This window comes from Triturus cristatus, chromosome 9 (genome assembly GCF_964204655.1).
Source record: "Triturus cristatus chromosome 9, aTriCri1.1, whole genome shotgun sequence".
Taxonomy (NCBI): domain Eukaryota; kingdom Metazoa; phylum Chordata; class Amphibia; order Caudata; family Salamandridae; genus Triturus; species Triturus cristatus.
In genome coordinates, this window is record NC_140592.1 from 7916340 (window position 1) to 7929851 (window position 13512).

The window sequence follows — 13512 nt, forward strand, 5'->3', positions numbered from 1 at the left end:
TGTGAAGGTGTGTGTGAGAATGTGCATGAATGTGTGTGTGAAGGTGTGTGTGAGAATGTGCATGAATGTGTGTGTGTAGGTGTGTGTGTGAAGGTATGTGTGTGAGTGAAGTGTGTGTGTGAGAAGGGGTGTGTGTGTAGGTGTGTATGTATGTGTGCGTGCATACATGGGTGTGTGTGTGTGTATAGTGGTGTGTGTGCAGAGGTGTATGTATGTATATATGGAATATGCTACTTACCAGTATGCATCTGTTCTTGGCATGTAGAGCTGCAGAGTTGTACACTTAGCATAGATCGCCATCTGGTGTTGGGCCCGGATGTTTGCAGTTTGTTTTTGTTCTTTGGACAGTCTTTGGAAGTCACGAGTTCGGTGACTCCTCCTTCGGTCCGTACTGCGCATGGGCTTCGGCTCCATCCTCAGATTGTTTTTCGCCAACAGGGAAATGATGGAGCGTAGTAATAACAGTGAGAAACCCATGTGTGTTGTATCTAAATAAGATGGACTGGAACGGATACAGGTAGCCGGGGAGGCGGGTGGGCGTGTACAACTCTGCAGCTCTACATGCCAAGAACAGATGCATACTGGTAAGTAGCATATTCCGTTCGAGGCATATGAGCTGCAGATTGTACACTTAGCATAGATTATATAGCAGTACCCAACCTTAGCGGCGACCACCGGTATCCGTTGCAGTGGTTTGAAAAAGTGTCTTTAGTACAGCCTGGCCCACACTAGCTTGCTGCTTGGAATGCACGTCTACACAGTAATGTTTTGTGAAGGTGTGCGGTGTTGACCATGTGGCTGCTTTGCAGATGTCATCTAAGGGTATGTTCCCTAGAAAAGCCATAGAAGCCCCTAACTTTCTAGTAGAGTGGGCTTTAGGTGGAACAGATAATGTTCTTTTTGCCTTTTGATAGCAAATTTGTATGCACTTTACAATCCACCTAGCTATCCCTGATTTAGAGATGGGGTTGCCTTTATGTGGTGGAGAGAAGGAAACGAACAATTGTTTAGTCTTCCTGAAGGGTTGCGTTCTTTGTATGTAGTACAGCAAAGCCCTTTTAACATCGAGTGTGTGTAAGGCCCTCTCTGCAACAGATTGGGGTTGCGAGAAAAAGACAGGTAATTCCACCGATTGATTGAGATGGAAGGGGGAAATGACCTTGGGCAGAAACTTCGGATTTGTACGAAGTATGACCTTGCTGTGATGTATTTGTAGGAAGGGTTCCTGTATAGTGAACGCTTGTATTTCACCAACCCTTCTAAGGGAAGTGATAGCTACGAGGAAAGCTGTTTTCCAGGTGAGGAACTGTAGCTCACATTTATGCATTGGTTCGAAGGGCGGACCCATTAGCCGTGTAAGAACTACATTTAGATTCCATACAGGGGAAGGTGGTGCCCTGGGAGGAATTACTCGTTTAAGGCCTTCCATAAAGGCTTTAATAGCGGGCACTCTGAACAGTGATAAATGCTGTCTGTTTTGTAGATAAGCAGCGATCGCTGCTAGGTGTAGGCGCATGGAGGAATATGCCAGGTTACACCTGTGAAGATGGAGCAGATAGCATATGATGTGCTGTATGGATGCATCTAAAGGGTTGATTATATTGTTACGGCAGTAAATTACAAATCTTTTCCACTTTGCGGCATAGCATGCTCTAGTGGTAGGACGTCTGGCTTCCATGATGATGTTCATGCAATCAGGGGGAAGGTTAAGGTATCCAAATTCTAAGATTTCAGGAGCCAGATCGCAAGGTTGAGCTGAGCTGGGTCCGGGTGCCTGATTTCTCCATGGTTCTGGGTTAGGAGGCATGGGGACAGGTGCAGTTTTTGATGTGGTACCACCGATAGCTGTAGTAGTGTGGTGTACCACGGCTGCCTGACCCATGTTGGGGCTACTAGAATGAGTGTGAGGGAGTGCTGCTGTAGCTTCCTTACCACTAATGGAATTAGCGGGAGAGGTGGAAAGGCGTATGCAAATTTGCCTGACCAGTTCATCCATATCGCATTGCCCTTGGACAATGGGTGTGGGTATCAGGCGGCGAAGCTTGGGCATTTTTTGTTTTCGTGGGTGGCGAAGAGGTCTATCTGAGGATGCCCCCACTGTTGGAAGAATGGGTGAAGAACTTGTGGATGCAGTTCCCATTCGTGTAGTTGTTGCGTTTGTCTGCTGAGCAGATCTGCCACGGTGTTTTGTACGCCTGGAACGTGCTGTGCCAGGAGAAAGATGTTTTGGGGAATTGCCCATCTCCATATGCTCTGGGCTAAGTGGGAGAGCTGGGGAGAGTGTGTCCCCCCCTGTTTTTGGATATAATACATTGCAGTCATGTTGTCTGTGCGAATGAGGACTGCTTTGCCCGAAATCTGCTTTTGAAAGGATTTTAGGGCTAGAAAGATTGCCAAGAGCTCCAGATGGTTGATGTGGAGCGATTTTTGCTGTGGCGTCCATAGACCTTGCATTGTGAGGTGTAAGATGTGCGCTCCCCAGCCGGAGAGCGATGCGTCCGCTGTTAGAATCACCTGAGGAACCGGGTCCAGGAACGGCCGTCCTTTGGAAAGGTTTGTGGTGTTCCACCACTGCAGAGAGTGATGGGTGCGGCCGTCCACCAACACCAGATCCGTCAGCTGACCCTGGGCCTGGTTCCACTGTTGTGCTAGGCACTCTTGAAGTGGACGCATGTGGAGTCTTGCATGGGGCACTATAAAAATGCAGGACGCCATCATTCCTATGAGCTTCATAAACACTCTTGCTGGAAGAGAGTGTTGAGGAAGGAATGTTTTGCGCAAGGCTTGTATGCTTGCGATTCTGGCTGAATTTGGATAGGCAATACCTTTGGAGGTGTCTATAGTTGCCCCGAGATATTGCTTTGTGTGGGATGGTAAGAGGTGGGACTTTTGGTAGTTCACCGTGAAGCCTAGCCGGTGGAGTAGTTGAATGGTGCTGTTGGTATGTTGCACACATTGATCGTAGGACGCGGCTTTTATTAGCCAGTCGTCTAGATAAGGGAAGACGTGAATTTGTTGACGTCTGAGGTGTGCTGCTACAACTGCTAGGCATTTGGTAAACACCCGTGGTGCGGTGGTGACCCCGAAGGGGAGAACCGTGAATTGGTAATGCTGACCGTCCACCACGAACCTGAGGTACTTCCTGTGAGAAGGGTGTATTGGAATGTGAAAGTATGCGTCTTTCAGATCCAAGGTAGTGAGAAAGTCTCCCTGACAGAGGAGCGGGAGGACTTGTTGTAGGGTGACCATGTGGAAATGGTCTGAATGTATGTAGGCATTTAGAGGCCGGAGGTCCAGAATGGGCCTCAGGGTCCCGTCTTTCTTTGGTATTAAGAAATAGAGAGAGTAGACCCCTAGATTTTGCTGATGGACGGGGACCTGCTCTATAGCGTGTTTTTGGAGGAGGGAGAGCACCTCCTGTTTGAGTAGTGTGGAATGTTCTTGAGACATTGGACGGTGCCTTGGTGGGATATTGGGTGGGGTAGATGTTAGTTCGAGACAGTACCCTGACCGAATAATTTGGGTCACCCATTTGTCCGATGTTATGGACTCCCATGCGTGGATAAAGTTTTGCAGTCTGCCCCCGACCGGAGTGGGATGGTCTGGGGGGGGAGGGAAGGGGAGTCATTGTGTGGGCGGGGTGGCAGAACGGGTGGTGTTAGTTTTGCCCCTGCCCTTATTGTTGTTGCCTCTGTAACCACCTCTTTGGTTGCCCTTTGAAAAGGTATTTTGAGGAGGGGACTTGTAGGAGGTAGAGGCGCTATCGGTGGAGAAGCCTCTGCCTGTGCTACGAAAGGATGAGCGTCGAAAGGAACGTTAAGGGGCCTGTGTTTGGAGTGCCCCCATAGACTTTGCTGTGTCTGTGTCCTTTTTCATCTTTTCCAGCGCTTCGTCCACCTTTGGCCCAAAGAGAGTTTGTTGGTCAAAAGGGTGATTTAGTATCGACGCCTGGACTTCAGGCTTGAACCCTGAGATCCTGAGCCAGGCATGACGACGAAGCAGGACACTGGTATTTATGGCTCTAGAAGCAGTGTCGGCTGCATCGAGGGCACACTTAATGGAGGTGTTTGTAATTAGTTTACCCTCCTGTAGCATGTCATGAGCCTTGCGCTTGTGTTTTTCGGGGAGGTGCTGCATAAGAGCCTCAAGTTCGTCGTAGTGTGCTCTGTCATAGCGCGCAAGTAGCGCTTGTGTATTTGCGATGCGCCACATGTTTGCAGCTTGGGAGGCGGTGCGTTTGCCAGACGCGTCTAAAAGTTTCGATTCCTTGTCTGGCGGTGGGGCTTCTCCTGAGGACTGGGAGTTAGCCCGCTTTCTAGCTGTGGAGACAACTAGGGAATCTAAGGGAGCAGGGCCCTTAATGTATGCAGGGTCTGTGGGTGCCGCCTTGTACTTTTTTTCTATTCTAGGGTTCAGTACCCTGGCCCTGACAGGGTCTCTGAACACCTCTGCAGCATGCTTGGTGACACCTTTAAGCATGGGCAAGATAGACGTGGATTTGTCCTGAATGTCAAATGTGTCCAGTAGGAAGTCGTCTTCCACTGGTTCGCTGTGCATGTCCACCCCATGGTAGTGTGCTGCTCTCTGCACTAAGTGGTGAAACCCTAAGGAGTCCTCAGGAGGAGACGGCCTGGATGGGTATAGGTCGTCCTGAGGCATATCAGGTATGTCAGGGTTGTGGTAGTCTTCCCATGGGTCTGGGGTCCCCGGTGGAGTGGGGTCCATTGGGGCGTCCGCTGGGTCATAATGTGGGTCCCCGAAGTCCGGATCTGGGGACGGGGTCGGGGAGTGATAAGGTAAGGGTGGCGGAGACCTGGGAGGGGGAGGGGGTGGAGGAGGTGGAGGAGGCAGAGGAGGAGGTAGTGGGGAGGGCACTCTGAGGGGAGAAGTGGCAGAGTCCTTCCGTTTGGGTGGTGGAGGAGGAGCCGGAGTGTCAAGGCGTCTTTTCTTGACAACTAAAGTCAATAGCCCAGTCTTTGGATCTTTAGATAGAGTCTTTTGCAAAGGGTCTGGTGTAAACAGAGCCAGTGGCGCCGAATCGTCCGCTGGCGCCGATGGTTTCGGAGCCGAGGGCTTCGATGGTTTCTGTGCGCCATGTTTTTTTGGAGCCTCCGGTTTTTTCGGCGTCGAAGGAGTTTTCGGCGCCGGAGCGTCGGTGCCGACAGATTTGTGTTTGGTCGGCACCGAGAGTCCAGGCTTCGGCACCGATGGCTTCGGAGTCGAGCTGGGTATCACTTTCTTCGGTGCCGGATGGTGTTTTTCGGCACCAGGCGTCGGCTGGCTCGAGCCCGAGCTGCCGAGACTTCTGAGGCTTCGACACCGGGCCCGAAGGTGGGGTGATAGAAGCTGTGTGCTTGGTTTTGCCCAGGCCTGCAGGCGAGGGTGTAACCTGAGTCTCTTTGGTTTTGGGCGCGGGGGTGGGAGGGGGTACAGTACTCACGACCCGCTGCGCCGGTGTGATGTCCTCCACGTCGGAGTCGTCGGCCTCGGAAGCGCTGACGACGTCGTCCTCCTGCTCGGTGTGTAGTTGCCCCGAAGCTTCGGCGTCGTCTCCGAAGATGTCCGGTGGAGCCGCGGTCGAGGAGTGCGCCATGGTGCGTCGAGCTCTTCGATCCCGGATGGTCTTTTTAGATCGAAAAGACTTACAGGCGGGGCAGTCTCTAGCCTCGTGTTCTGGAGAGAGGCAAAGGTTACACACCTGATGGAGGTCGGTGTGGGGAAATTTAGACCCACATTTTGGGCACTTTTTGAACGGAGTCCTTTCCATCGGCCGGGACCGGAGTCGAGGAGGGCCCGAAGGCCGGTGGCGATGTACGGGATGGAGAAAAGTGCCGCTTCGAGAGATGAAGATTGGATGAAGAAAACTCGAAGAACGAGGATTTTCCGTCGAGGCTGGAACCGTAGAAGTTCGAAGCCGGAGCACGAAGTATCACATCCGAGCCCGATGGCGGAAAAAAACAATCTGAGGATGGAGCCGAAGCCCATGCGCAGTACGGACCGAAGGAGGAGTCACCGAACTCGTGACTTCCAAAGACTGTCCAAAGAACAAAAACAAACTGCAAACATCCGGGCCCAACACCAGATGGCGATCTATGCTAAGTGTACAATCTGTAGCTCATATGCCTCGAACATATAGTTTAGGGGCATTCTAAGGATGACAGCCCAGAAGATCACTCAAGCTATGTTGGTGTGTCTTGTGTGGAAGTCAGTGCAGATGCTAGCACCGGTTTGAAGTCCTTTTTCTAGAGACTGTCTGGTTCCTTCACTGTTTATGAAGAGCACAGACAAGGTCCAAGTGAGTTAAAGAGAGTGGTCACATTTAGTGAACAGAGACGGACAGCTCTGAGCCATTTCACATGATTTTTAAACTATGAAATCTTTAGAAAGGTTCACTAAATTTCGTGTCAATTCTCATGCGATTTCTTGGATGGGATTTGATACTTGGTGGAGGGCCATTGAATTGAGAGCCTTCTAGATGGTGTAAATGCTGTCGGGTGTTGTGGACATGTAGAGGAAGGCAGTGGAGGAGCCATAGAGTGGGCGTCGTCTTGTTAGATACCTCTAGAAATTTAATCGGACTCAATTTACGGAGGACACCCCTCATGCAGTCAGGTGGGGGGGGGGTGGTCAGGCATGCTTCCAGGAAGCCGCCCAGTAGGGTGTTTGCTGCCTCTGCAAAGATGTGGCAGGACTAGTGCTTGAGCGTCAATTCTGCATCCCATTTCTTGCAGCATTGCTTTCACGTTGCTGAGCTGGGGGAGTTGTGGCAAAGCCACTGCGTCTGAGTTGCAATGCGGTTCTAGAACAGAGGTTGATGGCTACGTAGGGGATCGAGCAGTAGATTAATTGTATAGTGTGAAGTTGTAGAGATTCATCAATGAAAGCCAGCTTTGCACTCTTCGCGAGTTTTCATCGTAGGAGATTAGCACCAAATGGAGGGCAAGCCCAATATACCCTTGAGGGCTTAGGCGAATAAATTGACAAAGTGAAGCTGCCGACAAGGGATTTTGTTCGTAACAAAGTAATTACTTGGTTACATTTCTTAGCGAGTTGTTTTATGGGTGTATTTAAACAAATTTTACCTCGTGTTTTGTTGTGGTTAGGGCGTTCTGGTTGATACTATCAATTTTCAAAAATTCTCATGACAAGAGCTTGAACAGGGGAGACCGGCAGACTTTTGCGTGTTTGAATTGAAGCAAGACATCTCTTGAAAACAGAACGAGGAAGGATCTCCCCCGTTCAAGCTCTAGTCATGAGAATTTTTGAAAATTGATAGTATCAACCAGAACGCCCTAACCACAACAAAACACGAGTATCGTGGGATTTCTAGAACTCACGAAGGGTCTTATTATGCAATAACTAACTGTCCTGAAGATGGTCTGATGGACTTCTGCCCTCCAAGACCGAAACGTCGACTCCATCATCTATTTTCGTAATATTCGATAAATGCAGTTGATTATTTTCTCAACAATGAGATTGGTCTCTGTCAAAACTGTACTGGAATAGATGTCTTTTGATGAAATGTGGATCTGATTTAACCCGCTTTTCATGATTTATTGCTCAAACCAATGGTTCTTATGTACTCCTTTTTATTCTGATCTATACATAAAAAGATTTGTGCTTTATTCACAAAAAAAGAACTCCCGTGTGTGTACTCTTTATATCTGAAGATTGTTCTCGTTGATAAATTTACTGCTGGTGTAAAATTTGTTTAAATACACCCATAAAACAACTCGCTAAGAAATATAACCAAGTAATTACTTTGTTACGAACAAAATCCCTTGTCGGCAGCTTCACTTTATCAATCGTAGGAGATTAGCACAGATTTCATTTACAGAAGGTTCACCCTGAGATAGGCGTACATGACCCACGGTTGTATCGTGATAAGGGAATACTTCAAACGATCCCAGTCTCGTGCAGTGGAGACTTTCAGAGCAAAACATATCGCACCGTCAATACGGATTTATCTTGAGGTCTCCGCTTCAAGGGGTGTTGTGTAGGGAGTGAGGATCACGGCCTTGAGCAGCGCACAGAATTTGGTGATGGGTTGAACCAGCAGGACCAACTGGAATCCTTTCTTCAGGTAAGATGATGATGCAGAACACGCCCGCTCCAGAGGCACAGGTTTTGAGCAGGAACCGATGGTTGGTGGTGTCAAAGGATGCAGTGAGGTCGAGCAGTAGGAGGAGTCTGGGACCACCGCTGTCTGACCTCTTGCTTGAATGGTCGCTGTCCGAGTCTTGTACTGTGGCCTGAACTCAAACTGAGGAAGTGCGCTAGTCATGACAGCTCGCTACTGAAGATCTCCAGCTCAATGATCCTCATCAGGAGACATAGGTGGGGGGAGAGGATGGTAGAACAGGAGGTCATCAGGGTCCAGACTGGGCTTCAACAGCAGGTTTGGGATCTGCTGTTCCTGAAGAATCTGTAAGGAGCCTTCGGCGAGGGATGAATGGACTATGTTTGGAAGCAGTGCAAGGACATCCTCGACGATCTCCGTGCTTTTTCTGGGCTTCATCCAAGAAGCTTATGCAGTAGGTGGTTTGTACCAAGGAGTTTTTCATTCGCTGCACATAAATGCTGCGGGTGCATCAGGTATTCTGGTCACTGACTGCAACCACTTACCCATGTGGTCTAATGGTCTGCATGCTGTCCTTCAGCTCTGGTCATACCATACTTTGGAGGGCTGGAGGTTTGTGCAGAGTTGCGTGTGTGCCTTGGAAGTCCACTGTGTTGTGACCACCACGCCTGATCTTAAATAGCGGGGTCTTGATGTCAGTGTGGCTGGTGCACGAGGGTGGAAGAAAGAGGAGAGGCTTGTCGAATGTACTGGTGGAATCTTCTAGAAAGATGGGCCTATTGTACAATTGATTTACTGCTCCTTTGCCGGAAGGTCAGGAGCGGACCCAGTTGGCTGTGTGGTCAGTCCAGTCGAGATGTTGCAGAGTGTGGCAGGTTAGGCGGGCTCTCCAGGAATAAAAATGCCCAGGGATTTCTCCTGGTGAGTGTTAGCAGTGGATAAGCTGGCTGATGTCTGCAGTGACCGGTAAATCGAGGACGGATCCTTCACGGTCATGGTGTATTAATCACTTGGCGGTTTCCGCTGCTGAGAATACGCTTGCCGAGCTGAAGGTGGGACATAGAGATAACCTCCTCTTCCGCTACTGGATGTTCTGAATACTGGAGTCTTGAAGGACTAGAGCAACAAGGATGTGGGTGGTGGTTGTGGAGTAAGAGGTCTGTGTGTGAAAAGGCAGTGAGCAGCGTGAAGTGCGGCGTCTATTTAGTGTGTCTGCGGTGCAATGGGTGAAGACGTTGGCTGGGTCGGCTGTGCTTGTGTGCAGTGAAGGGTTGTGTTGTTTGCAGATGTTGAAGATGGCATGGAGAGATGGGAATAGGTTTTTAGAGGAGGAATCGTGCGAGGCACGCCATGCTTGGGTTCTGCTCCTTAGCTCCTGTTAGATCAAAGGAGCCACCGATGTCTTATCAGCTCTACATCAGTCCATTGCATTAGCATCTGGGGGCAACAGGTGAACAGGATCTCCGTCAGGCAATAGTCCAGCCCATTCAATTGCCCACAAGGTGCTGATGAGAAGCACGGATGAGACCAATATTTTCCTGGTCAAATTTGCTTTGCGGGTCACATCAGGATGGGGTGATTTGGGTGGAGGCAATGGTTCAGCAGGATGGGGACGGTGGGGTTGACTGAGCATACATTTCTTTTCATTAGTCTTCTCATGCCGGCCAAGTTTCTGGGTCATGTGGCCAGTGTAACTTTAGATGCCAATCAGAAGGCCAGCAGTGAGTGGAAAGAAACGCAGCCAAAGGCCCCAGTCTTCCTTCTCACTTTACCACGGGGAAGCTTTACTTAAGGGTAAGGATGGGGAAGCAGGAGTGGGCATTGCTGCTTACTGTGTACTAGATGTACGAGGACTGTATCAACCACTGGGCACACTCGACTAAGTATACACGGATGGAAGGAGAGGCCGTACCTGCTCTATCTTGTTATTGCTGAGGTCCAAGTTGACCAACGAGTACAGTTTGTTGAGGCCACTGAGGTTTTCCAGCAGATTCCCAGCTAAATTCAGAGTCTTGATGTTGCCAAGCCGTGCGTGAGCGCCTTCCAGGGTCTCCAGCTTATTGTACGACAAGTCGAGATGAATGAGATTGTACAAGTGCTACAGAAAACGGGTGAGAGGGGGGAAGAGAGGTTAGAACAATAATACTGTTATCTGAAACATGAATATGATGCACAACCCTTTTCTACTTCATTACACCCTTAACAAGCTGTCTGGCACTCGCAGTGTATCGAGTGGAGTTGCAACATTTATAGATCACTTGTAACCCCTATGTGCGGCACTGAAGTGCTTCCTACATGGGTCGCATGCTACTCTGTGTAACGTGTGTGAATGTAATTTTGTTGCCTTTGTTTTGCTCCTATGTGGGAAGTGTTTCCATGTCGTGCGTGATGACCACTGAGGTGCGGCTGTCATGTTATGGGACGCACCACGTAGCGGTGTGACTCGTGAAGTGTAAGAGGCACACAGTTTATGGTTTACACTACGCTGCCAGCTGTGAACAGCTTTGCAGGTCTCTTTATGGTACTTCTAGTGTTCATACTCCACTGAGCAGCTTACTGCCCGCTCTGTTCATTCTTAGACATTGTGTTTAATATTTGCCTGGCCAGGATCATAAAGGGAGAAATGGTGGAGAGATCGTCCGGATCACCCTACATCAGATTTTGAGAGGTCAAGAGGTGGTTACAGTATGGAGCTGGTTGGGACCTGCAGGGTGGAGCAAATAAAGTCCTCCGCTGGCCGAGGGCACACGTGGCAGAGCTCTTCAGTGACTTCACGTACCTTCCGGTGGGGAAGGTGATTTGTGGCTGTGGACTAGCGCAGCCCTGGCTGCATTATGTGAGTTGAAGAGTGTCGAGAAGGAAAGCAGATTTATGAAACTAAGCAACTGTTTGCGCTGTTCTACCGCGCCAAACGGAAATCAAAGGGACTTATTTTGATCTGATAACTTTGAATTTGCCTCATAATGCAAAGAATCAGTAACAGCAACATCCTTAGCATTCCCAGACGAGGAAGCATTTCATAATGTAACCTGGACAACCCCCAGCCTGGCAAGAGAAACGTTAAGTCGACACTGCTGTGAGGACTGCAAGAGCAGCCGGCTCTGCTCAGGTGTCCCCCTTTGTAGGAGAGCTTCCGGGCGAGGAGAGCAGGGTGTGCTTATGGTTGATTTCATCTCTAGAACAACCCCAGACAGATTTAGAAAGTACCCAATGGTTCTCACGACCAATCCATACTGAAGGACCCTCCCCCAACATCAAACTGTAGACATTCCCCAAAAAATGCTACAGTTGTAAAAAGAAGTTACTTACCTGTAACACTACGTTAACCAATCCAGACTTAACAAAACAGATGGATTGGTTTGAAAACTGCGGCCCAGCAGGCGATAAAAGGCAGCTGAATAAAAAGGTGTCTGAAGAATTGTGGAGTCTGTAAATCCGCGTGTAGTTCTTTGGCTGGAAAATTGGAAAAACGGATGTACGGATAAGCAAAACTAGATAACTGGAACCACCCACACATTGGCCAAAATCCAGATTTCCTTCTCCATAGCCAAAACAGTTTCATTCCTTGGAAACAGCATGTTTTTTCTGCAGCTATCTGGCCTTTCATGGTGTATGTGTGTGTTTCGTTGCAGTTTGAAGACCCTCTTGATCCATCGTTCGGATCGGTTTTCCTGTCCGTGTTTATCTTGCGGGATTGCGCCTGGAAACTAGACTTGTGTGGTATAAACTACCCACAATAAATGCATAACTACAGAGAACAGCACTTCGGGCCTGATGTACTAACATTCCGTCCGCAATTAGGAAATCGGTATTCCCCATGTATGAAACTCTTTTGGGTTTCATTAGCGATTCCTAGTGTGTCGTAAATAGACCCATCTCATACAGATTAATCAGGTCGGTCGCAGTTTCCCACGCGTTAGAAATCACAGCCATCACAGGGTGGTGGCCTGCGGGGGTCATCAGACTGCCATGTGTGTGATTGCTGTTTAATTAAACATTTTTTTTTTCTTTTACGCAGCCGTTTTCCTTGAAGGATAATGGGATGCATTTAAAATGAAAAAAATTACAGTTTGCATTTTCATTTTTAGGTCTCGCCTAGGCAGCGCATATGCGCTGCACTAGGAGGGCCTTTAGCCATCAGTCTTCACTTTTTTCAAGCACTACACTCATGCTTGTGGCAGCATCCACCTTGCGGGAGCGAGAAGCGGCGCGGTCACGTTAATTAAAACATATGGCCGAGTGCAGTGCTTGATAAGTGATGAGGGAGCAAGCAGGTAAACGCCTGACATGCCCTCAGCGGCTACAGGCGCAGCACCTTGCGTGTTGCTTCAAGGAGCTGCAGCGAGCGCCTTGTGTTCTGTAGGCAGGCAGTGCTGGCTTCAAGGAGCTGCAGTGCTTTCCGATATATTGTTTGTGTGGTGCTTTTTTATTTTGCATAGAATTTTTTACGCCTTATTTCTTACGGCTGCTTGGGCAGCAAACAGCAGGCATTGGAGGCGTGTGTGGAGAACAGGGCAGCTTTGCCAGTGCACACCGGCTGACCTCGGGCGTGCTGCTGTCTTCAGCAAAAGCTTGGCCCATCTCCCCTCACACGCCGGCCTCATCCCTCTGCTCTGCTGTGAATACTCGCAGCAGCTACCCGTGCCATGGCCAGCACAGGACAGCGGTGGCAGCAGCGATGCTCCTCTTTATTTGCAGGGAGGCGCGGTCTTTACTTTTTCTTGTGTTGTTTCGATCACGCTGGGGAAACTTAAGCCTTCCAGGTGGAGGTGGGAAGGAAGTTGTCTGCACATCAGTCTGCTTCACAACATAAACAACTTACTGTTTTTGCATGGCGCATGCTACATAAGGGGAGGGGCGGTGAGAGGTTTCCAAGCCTTCTCGGCAGAGGGAACATTACTGGTTCAAGTTCGCCACCCACCCATGACCAACAGAAGGAACCAGGGCAGTGGTGTCAGATTTCTGGCAGCAGGCTGATTCGGGTCTCCAGAACCCTCGTGTGAACCACTTTCCAAGTGCTGGTAAATCTCAGGTGCCAATAATATGCGTTGGGTGCCTTATACTCCGAACCCCGGCCCCTCCCCCCTCACCGCCATTACACATGTTTCCGAACTCCCCAGATGTGCATTGATCTGTAAGGATGATAATCTCCTGCCTCTTAGGTAGATTATATTGAATCCGATCACTCAATGATTTTGTCATAGTTTAACGTGTGGCAGGCTGCACCCTTTTTACTCCAGGAAGTTGACATACAGAAAGGCTATCTGCTGTCTATATCATGTACTTTAGAACTTAATACACGTTTGCAACGTACCTCTCTTGGTTCCCAAGTTTAGGCTCAAATGAATGGTTCTTCGTAAGCGCTACATGCACAGAGGACAGGGCTCCTTCGAGGCGCATGACTTTTGCTTTTTAAAAAGCCTTTGGGTTCT

General features: G+C 49.2%; 1 protein-coding gene across 3 annotated transcripts in view; it reads right to left on the reverse strand.

Annotated features, from left to right (window-relative positions):
• NISCH (nischarin) overlaps positions 1-13512 on the reverse strand; it is a 320866-nt gene that overhangs the window by 162594 nt on the left and 144760 nt on the right. For all 3 annotated transcript variants that reach the window (XM_085624215.1, XM_085624214.1, XM_085624216.1), the window contains exon 10: positions 9993-10178. In XM_085624215.1, the coding sequence (XP_085480341.1) occupies positions 9993-10178 (186 nt within the window). The remainder of the gene's footprint in view (positions 1-9992; positions 10179-13512) is intronic.